The following is a 15,361-nucleotide window of genomic DNA, read 5'->3' as shown; positions in this document are numbered from 1 at the left end:
GGTGGGCGCTCGGCGAGACTGACGCAAATGGAGCCGCCCGGCGGTTTACACTGCGGTAACTGCTGTCATACCGACGCGGTACGCCGCTGCACTGGGAAAGGCACGCGGCTCTAATGACAGCGAAAAAAAGAAGAAAAAAAAAAAGGCTTTGACCTGAATATTCGCACGAACGGATGCAGCGAGGGCGCAGGGGCTGTGCTCACCTCCAGCACACAGGAACCCGGGCGGTGTTCACTGGAAAGTGGAGGAAGGGTACCTTTTTGGCACGAAGACCGAAACTAACGCCCGGTGGCCCCTCCAAACAAGCGATGGAAAATGAGTGACGCACGTCTTGCGCCGGCCGGAGAGTTTGGAGGAAAAACCCCGGGGCTCGGTGCGTGTGTGTGACGGGGCTCGGTGTGTGACGGGGCTCGGCGCTGAAAGGAGCGCGAGCGGCGTGACGAAACCCTCGCTCTCTCCACTGCCGCCGAGGGCCCGGCTGCCTGCCGCCTCGCCGCGCCGCCTTCATCCCCCGCCGTGACAAATTGGTTCAGCAAGAACTCGGGGCTCAAGATAAACATTATTCAGGGGCCAAGGCAGCGACTGCAGCGAAGTTACTCATCTCTAAAAGGAAAGCAGCTGAACTACGACGGGCTCTTTTCAGGCCGGCCTCCCTTTTGAGTAATATCAACTGGAGCGGTCATCTGCTGCCAATTCTCTCCCGTAGGCTGCATTCTGCATTATATGAATGAACATGCAATCTTGGCATCGCACAAAGGCTCTTTCGCTTCCCCGGTCCAATAAGCGCCAGAACTGCCTTCATTTTGTGATTATGTTCTGACAGTTGCGAAATTGCGGCCAAATTTCAGCCACATGTGACATTCGATCAACAGCCCGCCTTTCCTTGGGACAAATGGACCGATGGTGAGCGCTAAGCCCGGCAGTCTCAATGCGGCCACTAATCACGTATCGATTGTCACGCTGAGGAGCGCAGGCCGGCGGGGGGGGGGGGGGGGGGGGGGGGCGCATCTGGCTGCTCCCGGGAACAGAAGATGTAGTGCTCACAAGGAAAAGGAAGCGCACATAAGGCTGTCTTAGTGTCACAGCAAAATGTCCAATTACCGTCGCTGTCAGACACACCCTGAAGGAGGGAGGGCACCAATAAAAAAAAAAAAGGGGGGGGGGGGGAATTGGGCCACCCCCCTCCCCCCACTACTACTACTACTGTGTGTGTAGGCTGGGCCTCACTGCACTAGAGGGCCCTTGGCTCATCCAACTCTGTGTTAGCCAATCACACCTCAGCGCTGCCAGGGATTCAGGTAGAGCTTTCCATTCCAATAAAAGGGAGTTGGCCCATCGCACACGCACCTGAGCTACCGGCTCCCCCGGGCTCACCAGAGAGGGGCCGCGACCCATACCTTACACCGTGTCATTCGGACAGGTCGGCTCCAGCTCCACTCCCCTAAGACCAAGAGAATCCAACGGCACTTAAAGAACACCGCTCTTGAGCAAGCGCCCCCTTGGGGAGATGTTATTCTGAGCTTGAGCCTATCAGCAGTGCCACAGCTCTTACTGCAAAGACGATGGGCGCTAACCCTGGGGTCCATAACAAATTCCCACACCGCCTTCCTTCAATCTGCATACATAATCCCCCCCCCCCCCACCATGCACTGGCTGTGTAATCCCCTGCTGCTCCCTTCATGTGCGCCCAGCTTGTTCCCAGTGGCACAGATTAGCTTTCGGTCGCGTTTCCATGGAAAATCCAGGTTTGAATGCAGGGACCCCTTTCTCCGGGCGGGTGGAGCAGAGGAACGGTCCTCGTGACTCAGTGAGGAGCGGCACGTCAAAAATATTTGGCAAACTTGAAAGGTCCTACTTAACAAGTGCTTGACGTGACACAGGGCATACACAGCGCGGCCAATTACAGCCGAGCGGCCAGCACGGTGCACAGAGCTCATCATAACACATACTCACGAGATCAACAGGAGGCAGACGTCAGGGTAAACATGTGACTGTACGTCCACTTAAAGTTTGTGTGTGTTTCCACCACCCCCCTCCACCTGCATCACAGGATGTTGCTCTCTCACATGCGTAATTTCACGAGAAACTGCATGCAGGAGCATCCGAAATTTAATGAATTCTCCAGTGAAGCCACTTGACTGAACGGAGGAAGTTTAGTGTCAAGCTGAAGAGGTTTGTATAAGATGGGGGGGGAGTGAGAAGCAATCGCCCTGTAAACAGGATCCTTCCACTTCTGCTTCGAGTAAATACATTACTGTAGACGACAGCACGGATTCCAGCAGCACCCAGGCCCTAGATGGAAAACCCTTCATTTACAGCAAGGGCTGGCCAGCCCTGTTCCTGGAGTTGGACAGTCCTGTAGGTTCTTATTCCAACCCTAACAAAGTTATTTGAGTTAGAGATCTTGTTGCGCACATAATTAGTAGAATCAGGTGTGTCAAATTAGGGTTGGAGTGAAAACCTACAGGACAGTAGATCTCCAGGAACAGGGCTGGGCTAACCCTGATTTGCTGCGTACCCACCCCTCAATGCTCAAGGACAGACAAGAAGGAAAGCTTAATTATTCATGGGGTTCGTCCTCAATCTGAATGAAGGAAACGCAGACAAAGCGTCTCGACCAGACACGCTTTTCCTGAGACTAGACGAACCTGCCACATCCCACCCAAATTTACACTCTTCTTCCTTTTCCTCACAAGCACTCTGTAATCCTTAGTTCAAAGCCCCCCTACACACGTACAGATTGGGTATTCAGTCTGGGGGGACCCATCTGTTGACGGGATAATCTGGCCCCCGCGCGTACAACTGGCAGCAGCGTCTGAGCGACGCGGGGCCGAGGTAGTGTAGAACAGCATCGGGACGAGGGGTCAAGCGCCCTTCCAGGGGAGGAGGAAGCCTTTTCCAAAAGCTGGAATAATGTTTTCCCATGTTTTCTTTCCGCTAACACAAGAGGAGAGCACAAAAAAAGGCCGCTGCTGGGTAATTCACTGTACGACAGCTGAAAATGCGCAGGGCGGCGGGACAATTAAAAAGTTATGTAAGCAGTCAGGAAGGGACATTTTCATCCATTTGAGCCTAATTGCTTGTTTGGTAATGGGAGTGCTGGACTGGTGGGGGTGGGGGGGGAGGAGTTAGGCTTTTGTAAAAGACATACATTTAATGCAAACACAGCAGACAAGCTCTCAGAAAAAAAAGTGCTTCTGAGACTGTTTGAACAACGGCACTGATTGGAACTGCCTGCCACAAAGCAAACACACATTTCCCCTGATGGGCGCGGGATTAGAGCTGCCCCATCGGCAGCCTGAATCACAAGCCAAAGGGTCGTTTTAATCGTACGCCAAATGACACACAGGTGAAGCGGCCTCTGGCCGTGCCAGCGACTCGTTTATCTTCTGTACGGACCTCCTTAAAACGCGCCCGCAAACAGGGGGGCTCTTCAAGCCCGACGTCCACCTGGAGGGCGAGGGCGGCCGGAGAAACGCTCCCGCCGTGTCGCCACGGTAACGAGGAGCGTTTTCCCGCGGCTTTCTGTCAGGTTCGCTCGGAGTGCGCGCGCACAAACGGCACAGGGTCAGAAATGCCCCCCGGGCCCTCATCGAGAGCAGCCTGGGCTCGGGCACGGCTGCTCAGCCCAGGCTCAGACCCCCTTCTCAAAGCTGCCCTCCCTGTTACGGCACTGGAGCAAAGGCGCGCGCGTCCCTGGACGTCACCATGCGCCTCCCTTAAAGAGCGGCGCGCGCGGGGAGGAAGCGCCCCGGGGCCGGGCCGGCCTGTACTCACGTTGCCGTGGTTGATGAAGCCGTGCTTGCTGGCGATGCGGGCGGCCTCCTCGGCTCCGCCCGCTACGTGGACGGCCCACGTGTTGGTGTAAACCTTCGGTTCAGCCGGCGGCTGGGCCGCAGAGGCCAGGTAGAGCAGCAGCGTCCAGAGCAGCGGCGGCGAGGCCAGCCGGAGATCCATGGAGAAGCGCGGGGGGGCCGGGTGGGCAGGGGCGGGGCAGGGCGGGGCGGGGCGGGGCGGGGGCGGAGCGAGGCGGGGGGCAGGTAGTGCCGAACCTTCTGCTCCTGCGGTGATTTTCTGGGTACAGCTACCTTGTTAGCGATTTGGGCTGCTCTGGGCACATGTAAGCTGGCGGTCAGTGGAGACCGGGGGAGATCAGGACAGCGTTGGGCTCACCTGGGAGAGAGGAGAGAGCACAGGTGAAGGTCACTGATGAGCGGAGACAGGCACAGCCAAACCACACTATTAGGCCCTGTCAATCACAGCCACTCTGCATCCCTTCCTGAAAACTATGGATTGCAGCCCTATTTACATACAGCAGCAGGCAATACGGTACCAATATTTTCAACATATTGTAGTAAATGCACACGCGGGAGATTCCCAGGTTATAGAGAAAATCTAAAGTACATTATGGATACAGAACTGGGCTTCCTACACAAGGAAGTATTTTAGCAAATTAATAAAGTCAGCCACTTGTGGCAAATGCCTAATTAATGGCATAGCATCCACAACTTTGAATATTAAAAATGGTTTTAAAACAAACATTTCAATGATTGGTGTATTGATGTCCAAAGTCAATATAACTTTTATAACTAAATTAAATGAGACAATTTAATGTGCTTCCAGCCACAATCATCCCCTTACTATTATGCAAATTTCTGGACTGTTGGACGTAGGCTACAGTCTTGCATATGATACCTATATCTTGCTAATGAAATAGTAAATGTCCCAGTATAAAGTAAAATCAGAGACTCCACTACATTTACACTGAAAAATGTACAGGGGGTTGGGCAGGCCTGTCCTAACAGCCTGAAAGTCCTGAGCCCAAGAGCCAGAGCGCTGACAGCAAACCCACAGCCATTTAAATATTCAACCCCCCCCCCCCCCAACACAAATCCTCTCTGGCTTTTTCCAATAAGCGAGGCTGGCAGGTGTCCCTTGTCATAGATTATAAAAAGGCTTTGCACTGCTTCCTCTCAACACCTCCTGAAGCAGACACTGAAAGACACAGCCACATACGCCAGGAGGAAAAACCACACCGCAGCACAATAAAGAACAAAGTGCAGATTGTTTCATCAATGAGATGGCCCAATTAATACACAATCAGTTTGTAGCAGCTCTGTCATTTCCTGCATCCACTAGCTGTGAGCAAAACAAGTACAACCCTGATTACAAAGCTGATAATACACAAGACAAACGGATTACTGAACTGTAAAACGCTATTAAGAGATTTCCATCTAGGAAAGCAGGTTTCTGTAGTGAGAAGTACGCTACTTGTTTGCTGATAAAATGACACCTGAAATGAAGATCATCTCCATCAAAGTTCCTCTAAAAGCAGAAGTGCTGCACACATGGTCTTCACTGGGGGGGGGGGGGGGGGGGTGTTCAGAGCTATAGCTGAGTGGGTCTTGTTTTCTCTTCATACTTGGTGGGAAGCAGAAAAGATTCAAGCGTGTGTGTGTTTGTGTTTATGGGTGTGGGTATGGGTGAGAGTGCGTTTGTGCGCGTGCGCATGCATGTGTGCATACACAGGAAACCACTGTTGAGTTTACAGTGAACTCTCTTGGATTAATGAGGGCGTCTCCGAGGCTCACACCAGTACATTATGCAGTCCCTTCCTTTGGGAGAAGAATGACAAAAGGGCCAAAAGGAGAGTATCTTCCTGTGTCAAGACATGAAAGGCACTTCCAAGACTGCACATCATTACTTAAGCCAAACCAAGTGCCAGTGTAGAAATCTCACAATTGTGTGACCTCTCAGAGATGGTGGGGGCATTAAGTCTCAGAGAACGAGAGACTCAGACAATTCAGATAGGCAGAAGCCTGAGTCCACCACTATTTTGTCCAAGATTATGAAACTGCAATGTGTCAAAGCCCAGTGAACAACTAGTTAATTCTTAAAGACTTTTTTTTTGTCTTAGATGAATGCTGTCAAACTTGTTGTATTAACCCCATATGCATTAATAACCTGTTCCTCTACTGCAACTGTACAATACATTTCAGTAAGAGGCATTTTTTTGCCAAACAGATTTTTCCAAGAAGAGAGAGAAAGAGAGCAGAATAATTTCAACTAGTGATTTCTTCTAAGCTTAAAGAAGAACAGTTAGCAAAAGCCCCTGGGATGTCCCCCCTCAGCCCACACGGCACCCTAGAGGCTACACACACTAACAGCCGCAAATAGCCTACGCAAAACAAGCAGGTTTTGAAGTGCATTTGGAGTTTGGGAATAGCGTACATATTTCTTTAATGCTAATGAAAAAGAACACACTTTTACCAATTCCCCAAAATAAAAAGAAGCAGTGCATCACAGAAAATGAAGAGTTTATATTGAATGTGCACACGCTTAAGAAACCCGTAAAAAGTAGCTATCAACCGCTGTGGGAACAGAGGAAAGTGGATCGAAGCTGTCATGCTGCAGGCTTTCATTAGAGGCCATTAAAGCTAGAAATAGCAAGCTAACTGGCTACGCTACAGCACTGTCTTAAATGTAATAGATAGATAAACATGCAAGAACCACAGTCCCTGAAATCCATGGCACGTATGTCAAGATACACAGTACACAGTAACAGACACCAAAAACTTAATGAACCTTTTTGCAGAACAACAGTACTACATACAAAAAAACTAGAATGCACATTGTATATCACCTGGACACAATGTATAGTAAAGAATAAAACATTCATAAAAACTGGAAAGAGTATAAGCAAGTTGATAGTGGCCTACTTAATTTTTTCTGGGTAGCAATGTAGTTTACGAACAGAAAGCCTATGCTACATTTACACAGCTGATTAAAAGGAAACAAATGAAAACACATTTGAAGAGATTACTTTATTTTAACAGGGCAGATCATGTGGCAATACATGACAAGTGTTGATTCCAGTTCTCCGCACTGACTCCGGTGCTTAAAGTTGTCTGTGTCCCTTTCAGCAGACTATACTGCAGCTGTTCCAACAACACAGTTCAAACTCCACAAACAAGGGGTAACAATTACTACATTTGTAATGCACCACTGCTTTGCTTGGATCGTCGTAAAGTGTAGCAATGTTCATTTGCATAACTGCAAGGAGGAAAATTCCACAGCATCTAAAAACAAACTAGAAACTATGGCAAGTTTGAGAAATCTGCCTTGCATCAAAGCCAGTGAAATATTCCTCAAGAAACAAACTGCAATACAATTAGCATCAAACTATTCGCTTCAAAAGCAAAACCTGATTTTGGCACCGGCATGGCAACTGTGCTTTGAGTTCTGAAGATCGTCAAAGAAAGAACCAAATGGCAACGTGGAAAAATGAGCGTATTGTATTGTATTTATTGTACGACATATCAAAGTGTTTTACGATTCTTTCCCTCCATATTTACTTCCCAAGGTTGAAAATGAGGACTTCAAAATAAGTGCCTCAACCAAAAATGTTTAGTGCAAATGGCTAATGTTGACTAATGTTTTAATATGACCTTGACAGAAAGCACAGTAAAATAAATTCACTCATCTCATAATAAAAAAAGAAATTTATATAGCACATTTCAAACACACAGTGCTATTCAATATGCTTTACAGAAAGTGACAGAAGTAAAAACAATCAAGTAAAAAGGACAAAAATAAAACAGTGGAATATATATATATATATATATATATAGTTTTACAAGGCTAACGAACCAAAAAAAAAAAAACATGCTTTGTGGAGAAGTTCTCTCCAGACTTTGGCAACCAAGTGTATTACTCTAAAAATAATAGTACTGTCTATGGAATTAAATGCCATGTACAAGCACTGAGACAAAATAGTTAAGCAGTGACATTTGTTTTTGTAACTTCACTAGTTTCAGACTGTATTCCCCATTTAGGCTATCTGCCCTTAGGAAGCGTCGTCTTCTAAACACTGGACATAAACGTCTCAAAAATGAAGCCAGGGCTACAACAAGCAATTTTAGCTTAAATGTATGCTGACAAAAGACGAGTATCAATCAATGTAGAAGCATTAAACTGTCTTCTCCGGCTCAATGGTGAAATGTAAGCTAGGCTACAATTCCAGTCACTCCGGTTTAAAGACAGATTATATGCCAAACATAGTGTGTGTAGTCACTTCAATGTAACATGAAGTGAAATAGGATAAAATCCTATTTCTTGTTGTTACACTCTATCCAAAAAAAGGTTGCAAACTACCGAAAGCCTACAGCCTTTTTGCTGAAAATACATTCAGTAAAAATGTTACCAATTTCCAAAAAATGTAAGAATCATAACAATAACAATCATGATAATGGCATGTGAAAGCGGTCAAATCGCATTGACACCCTTACTGACAAAGATAATGCAGCGTGTTGCAACCATAACCAACCACCACAGAAAAATCTTCCAGAAATGTTCACTTTGAGAATGTATGGACTTTGCTCTTATTACCCACAAGCTTTACTATCAGTAGAGCAACATGATCAGCCCAATCAGCCGTCAGAACAAACTTTAAAACTGTAACCTCTTTAGCACTCTCAAAGAGAACAGCACTTGATTTGCACCAGTTGTTTCAATATTCAGAATGTTAAAAAAAAAATAAATGTACAATATTTTTAATCTATTCAGAAACGTAATGGTTTTCAATGAGAAAACGACTCGTGTAAGAATATGCACACGGACAGTAATACCAACAGGTGGTGAACATCAACATTCTGACATTTCGATGAATTGTGGTTTCCAGATATTTAACTGGTTAGCTGAGCTGAGCACATCTAAATATGCTCGACACTACTTTGTGAAAGTACTGTATTTTGCTCAATTCTATGAAGCCAATCTTGCCATTTCGTTTGCTTAGCAGAATGAAACTTTACTATGACGTTAAGTGATAACGTGTGAATAGCAAATTTATTCACATGGTTAGTACTCATATATTAAATCCACCTTGTATCATGAACCCTGATACAAACAAATAACCAGATGCGTAGAGCGATAAAAGCTGATGGTAAATGCAGCTCACCTCGACGTTCCTGTTCTTTCGGCAGTGTTCTTTAACGAAATGCAGAACTGCACACAGACACGCACACCTAACCCAGCGAGTAACGCCTGCTGTAACCCACGTTTCAAAGTACACCCCCCTCTCAGTGACCTCATTAGAACACTCCAAGGCACTTCAAGCGAAAAACGCTTAAGTTCCTGCCAAGAGTGGTTGAACTTGTGCGTGTTTTTTTATGCTTGTTGTTGTTTTTTGTTCTGAAGAAACGCTCAAAGAAAATGCCAGTATTGCGCGTCACAAATTGAAATCCACAAAACCATTCTACGTCAGGAATGTAGATACGCTTTCTTTAAATCATATCAGCAAAAAGCAACCGATAAGAAATTGTGCGTAGACGTCCGCAGTCTTTCATAAAGAAAACATGCGATTCATATGATGTATTTCACAGCATGTCAATTATAACGAAGCTAAAAAAGGACTACAGTCGCCCTTACTATTAGAATACACGTACTAGTCATGCAAGCAATAGATCCCCGAGTAGTCCAGTATGCTCGTATTCATGTCTGGCGAATCTTAAAAAATAATAACAAAATAAAAAGTATCGGTATTTGGCAGACCTTGGGGCATGCATTCTAAAGGTGGCACGTGTATGACTGGAACTTTGCTTGTAGCTTTACCCTAAACGTCAATTTGCGTTTCGCCTGCGTAAAAACATATTGGCCACGATGCACATCAAAGTAATCAATGCTCCGTTGCAACTGAAACACTCACGAAACTGCAATGAATTGTGTGGGCAACAAACTGTTGCCTGGCCGCTGACATAAAATCACGGGACATTTTAGATTATATAATGGAGGACTTTCAAGAAAAAGATAACCAATCCAAAGAGAACCAGGAATTGTTTAGGCACATCTGCGGTGATATCATCGGACATGACCCACCCTGTCTACAGTGACTCACTGAATTGTAAGCCACTTCAGTTTTCAGAACGGCTTTTCTATTTACTGAATTTCTAACGCAACATACCCCCCCAAAAAATTGTATATTGTTAACAAACCCGTTAAAATACCCCGTTCTCCTGCTTAGGCTAAGATAAACTTAACATTTCTACAATTCCTGGACAGAGCTAAGGACTTAGACAAGTCACAAGTTTAATGTTCTCAAAATGTTTGAATGAACGCCGGTATTGGGTAAATTATTTCTATGTATTGTCCACCGCTGTGACTAATGTTAGATAATTCTTAAATTGAGAAAGGGTAATCAGGACAATAACAATAATCACGCAACACGGACGAATAAGCAACAATCATCTAAAAACCTCATGACCATAATTTCCAGATCGACAAGAGAAAACATCGAAATCATTAGTGCTGTAAAGACTGATCCAAACTGTAAACGTAATGTCAATACTAAACGTACACAAACACCAACAGCTTGCCAGCTCCGAGTAACGTTACCACACACGTTCTGAATTTACGTTCCACTAAAACTGCCGGAATATCCTGTATTCCAGTTAAGACTAGTCTAACTAACGTGTACGCTTCCATTTAACTTTTCAGTTGACCACATTATACTTATCCAATGGTTTCATATAACATATAGAAGTAGCTAGCTATGCTGAAATTTAATCCCGAATAGAGTATTTAAAGAGTGACAAATAAGTTCAGTGTTAGTCAGCTGACTAGTTGTCACGTTAGCTAGCCAGGCAGGTAACTAGTTAACGATCTTGCCAAGTTACCTAGGTTCTCCAACACGAAGACGGTGTTCGCCGTGAAGAAAACATCACTCACTACCACCGTTAGCAATGTTATTTATCTGAACATCCTGACCAATGATACCTGTTCATGGATCCACGGCTGGCAACGACATCTGATTCGCGTATAGATTGTGGGCAGGGATATCCTTAGTTTTCTGTATTTAATTTAGCCAGTGGCGTTCCGGACTCCATGCCCCAGTTGCGCATTTCTGACGCTCAAGTACCTAGCTAGCTAAGATTAGACAGTTAGGGAGATAGTCTAGCTGTAAATAACTCAGAAGAACTAGCTCTAAACTGACGTTAGATATAGCAAGGGACAGAGCTTGGCTAGCTAGCTGTTGTCTATTTACTCGAACTTCCTCGCCTATTTACTAGAACTTCCTCGTCTCAACAGCCCGCTATCCAATGATAAACCCATGCAGCTACGTTGATGTTAATTAGCCGAGTTGTTTTTCAAACGTTGAGTACGTTACCTAGCTAGCTAGTTGACACTGACCACCAGCTACATGGCCAATAATTATGATCAGTTACAGTTTGTAACGTAAGTGTAGCTGAAGTAAAAATAAAATCGCTTTCACCAACTATCAAATTAACCAGATTATGGTACGTATTAAGAGCAAAAAGTTCGTGTTGGCTAACTGTTAGTCCATACAAGTTCCAACGCTTGACCCAGCTTTTAATCATACATTACACAGCTAGCTCGCTCAGTATCGAGTCAGCGAAGCTACAGCGTGTGTGGTTTTAGCTAACGTGAGCTAGCTAGCTACCGAAAAGTAATTATGGTGTTAGCTAGCTAGCGTAATTTGTCAAGTGAATGATATCAAAAAAATCTTACCATAACCTCTTCTGCGACGACATCCACTTTGTTTATGACTATGGTCTGGAATATGTTTTCCTCCTTCGGTAACGTTAATGGTTGGAGGTGCAGATGTATACATATACTGACTGTATCCGTTCCTAAGATACTTTCCCAGTTTCTTGTTCAGATATTATGGAGAGGCTGTTTTCGAAGTAACGTTACCTAGCTAGCTAGCTGGGAATTAGATGAACTTGGCAGCCAATGTTAGCTGCCTTCCGATGATTCCCAAACACGCGTTAAGTTCTTCACGTCAAACAGTCCTGTCCCGCGTCGGAGCTTCGTTGACTGTTGTCCACCAACCCAACCCTTTACTACACTATACCCGGGACCCCTCAGACCGACCCTGCTTGAGCGACAGCCCTTGGAGCACGGGATATGTTATTCTAAACCCCTCCGCTCCACCTAACAACAGCCGACTGCAGCGGCGGCGTCATGTTTCAGCTGCAGCCCAGCTTGTTGTGGTTTACATATAGCGGCGTGGTTACAATATACAAACAGCCTGTATCGGAGCAGAGAAAGAGGAATGACGCTAGCATGCAATATAGCTACAATACTCCGGCAGCCCAAATTCCTTAGCCCCCTTAACGATACTGACTGAGCTACTTTGCACACTCTACATGCGCCTAGTGGATTACCAGCAAAGAGGGGAACTTTCCATTGCCTTTCTCTGATTGTGGTCGTCAGTTAGCTACATACCACGTTTCAAAGATGCATTGTTAAAGAATTCGTACTGGCTTATATTTGTAATTCATACGCTATCCATGAAGCTCTTAGCAATTTACAAATGTGCTGTATATAAAGACTAAATCTTCAAATCAAACAGTTTTCCCCCCACACAACCTACGCGGAGTAGTCGTCCACAGACCCCAGGAAATACGTCACGTTCAGGGAGAAACGGGCAAAAGGAAAATTATATGGACACGCCTCTTTTGTGACAAAGTTTATAGGTATTGGTAATCTGGCACCATCTACAGACGTCTCGTGGCTAGTGGCTACAACACAAAACCTTCGTTGAAACGTTATGGTGTACTTCGGGAAAAAGAGCAGGAACACAATAGTCCCTAAAATAGATTCTCATCCTATTTTTTGGCAACTTAATTTTCTCTGTGCTGTATAATATACTGTATACAGTAAATAAACAAATTAATATAAGCAAATAGATAAAATTAAAAAAATCAAATATTCAGTATGCTTATTTAGATCTAAGAAAATAACTGATTGGAGCTAAAATACATATATAGGCCCAAAACCAAGACAATACATTTGGACAAAATTGGCCACCTTAGAAACATGACAAAATCCAGGTTTTTGAAAGTTCATGATTTGTACTGCTAGAGAGTACTCTATACACTCACTGTGGACTGGTTTAAACTTGGGACAGTACACCATTTTTAAATCCAATTTTAAGAAAATTGAGCTGAACATTCCATTCCATACAACTATCCTCATGCTGAATATTTTGTTATTGGAAATAACATCCACTATCCTATTATGTGTTCTATCATTTATTTATTTCTTTACTTATTTATAAACAGATTAAAATGATTAAATATAATTGCCTGTGAGCTATTCAGTTTTACTTGTTACCCATTTAGGCATTTTCCAGGATGACGTCTTCAACCATATGGCATACTGACATGTAAATATCCAATGTGATCCTTGGACCGCACACTTAAAAGATCAAATCAATTTAATGTGGGAAAGGCATGGCTAAACCAGTCAATTATTTAATGTATTTATTTATAATGGCCAAATTAAGTGAAAAGTTATAACTACCACATCCCCAAGTGTGAAATATAGCATACATGTGGGCTGCATGTCAGAGTTGCAAACAGAAGGATCCTTACCCACATTGCCTCACAAGGAATAACCCAAAATAAGGACAGCTGAAGCACTCAAAGGGGAGTCGGAGGACATACATTTTCTTCATGGTGCAGTCCCTGCACTCTCGTCTGTTGACTTTGAGGAAGATGTCCAGGACATCAAATGTCAATCACCCTTTTTCATTAATGGGGTTGTATTTTGGTGTTCTGAGTGCTCCATATTTTGGGTTGGTCCCAGTGAAGTAATCCAGGTAACAATCCTTCCGTATGGATCTTGGACAGTCCTGGCTGTGAAACAGCTATTTAATCCTCTTTCATTCAGTTGGCTGAAATACGGCTGGCATTCTGTTTTGCACTCATAATTGCATTCATGTCCTTTCACGAACATCCAAATATGTTCGCAGATTTCAGTGACCATTAAAAAGCCATTGAATTTTAACCAGCTTTTGCAATTATCCTGTTATAAGGACATTCAAGCTGCACTTCATACTAGACTACATGAATTAGAGACTTTTACTATCGATAACCTGTCCATTTGACTGAAGTTACAACAGAATTAAGGTGACAGCTTACTCAAGGCCTGAAATGAATTAAATTTCACCAAAGTTAGTTACTAGCATTTCTACCAACTGTATACTTTCAACCCAAAATATACTCATCTACAGGTGTAACCTGAGTCGGTTAAACATTTTTAGACTACTTTAATTAAATGTCCTGAGTTTAGCCCGCTTCCCGGTATATTTGAAAATACTTTCCCAACAAGTACATTCCTCTAGTTTGCTCAGTGTACTCAGTCCTGGGGAGCCCCAAGTATGCTGATTTTTGGTCAGACCATTATTGTAATTCTAGAATTTTAACAAGCTGTTGACTTTTCTTAATTAGAAGCTTTTAAAGTTTTGAGAGATAATTTACCCTCTTATTTATCTTACTAGCCACATTATTTCAGGAATAGCTACACATGCCATGAAGAATAAAAGTGCCATAATCACATTGTTATATTGCAAATGATTATATAAAAAGGACAAACAAAATTTTGACTGAACAAACTGAAGACCTACTTGGGGTGACTGACCTACTTGGTGAATTGTGGACACCTGGCCACTACAACTAATCACATGGCAGGTAAGGAAAAATTCAAAGACAAAACAATTGACGAGCCAAACCGGCATTGCGTTAATAAGTTTAACGAAATAATCATGATAGAACAGAAACACAATAGGTTTAACAAAAACCGACATACACAGAAAGGTCCCGAGGCCGAATTTGAGAACCACTGCTTTATATAATATTGTTCGTATTATTTTCGTAAACATAATTGAATTTCGGAATGTGATTTACATTATATTATGAGGATTAGAAGTGTTCAACTGCCATTTGATTTGCATTAATTATATTATGAGGATTAGAAATGTTTAACTGCCATTTTAAAATGCACTTTACATGTGCACTTGTGATGCTTTTTCCCGAACGGTGGATTGCGGCATTAATTTGCACGTGCCCGAAACGTTCTGCGACTGCGACTGAACCTGCTTGGAACAATAAATATTTTTCATAGTTTTCAGTTTGTTATAGCGTTCTCGCATCCAAAACATCAACTTTTCTGAACGTTCTTGAAGCCTTTTGTCAGTACTAGCGAGTTAACTGAAAAATCCCTAACCTGTTAACGTCGCAAAATAGTATCTCTACGGTATTTATATAGGTCGTTACTATATTACAATGTTTGGGTCGTTCTCTGGGGAAAAAAACGTTTCAACAAATAGACGAATGCAGATTAGGCTGTTTTTCCATATGAAATTTGATATGACACTTGCACCAGGTTCTCTGGTCACACAAATTACCGATTTTCCTTCGATACCTTTGCTCCAGCACAGCAGTCCTGCCTCTTCTCAATTTAAATTGAACATATTCAGGAGGAGTGCATCCATGCAGAGTTATCCAGTCTTGCAAGTTTTTAAACTACACACACTGCACCAATCAACACTTGACAGTTA

The 15,361-nt window shown here is 43.8% G+C and overlaps 1 protein-coding gene across 7 annotated transcripts in view; it reads right to left on the bottom strand.

The window, feature by feature from the left end:
• Positions 1-15,307, bottom strand: part of furina (furin (paired basic amino acid cleaving enzyme) a) — a 106,414-nt gene extending 91,107 nt beyond the window's left edge. For 2 of the 7 annotated variants that reach the window (XM_035419288.1, XM_035419294.1), the window contains exons 1-2: positions 11,524-12,385; positions 3,778-4,173 (exon numbers count right to left, since the gene is read on the bottom strand). In XM_035419288.1, the coding sequence (XP_035275179.1) occupies positions 3,778-3,957 (180 nt within the window). In that variant the 5' untranslated portion in view covers positions 3,958-4,173; positions 11,524-12,385. Of the gene's footprint in view, positions 1-3,777; positions 4,174-8,956; positions 9,062-10,670; positions 10,715-10,770; positions 11,021-11,523; positions 12,386-15,208 lie in introns of those variants that run through there. The other 5 variants (XM_035419291.1, XM_035419290.1, XM_035419293.1 and 2 more) reach the window with 5 other exon arrangements.
• Between the last annotated feature and the right edge of the window lie 54 nt (positions 15,308-15,361).

The sequence above is a fragment of the Anguilla anguilla genome, chromosome 5 (assembly GCF_013347855.1).
Source record: "Anguilla anguilla isolate fAngAng1 chromosome 5, fAngAng1.pri, whole genome shotgun sequence".
NCBI lineage: Eukaryota > Metazoa > Chordata > Actinopteri > Anguilliformes > Anguillidae > Anguilla > Anguilla anguilla.
The sequence above is the reverse complement of the archived record's forward strand: the minus strand, read 5'-3'. Positions and strand labels throughout refer to the sequence as shown.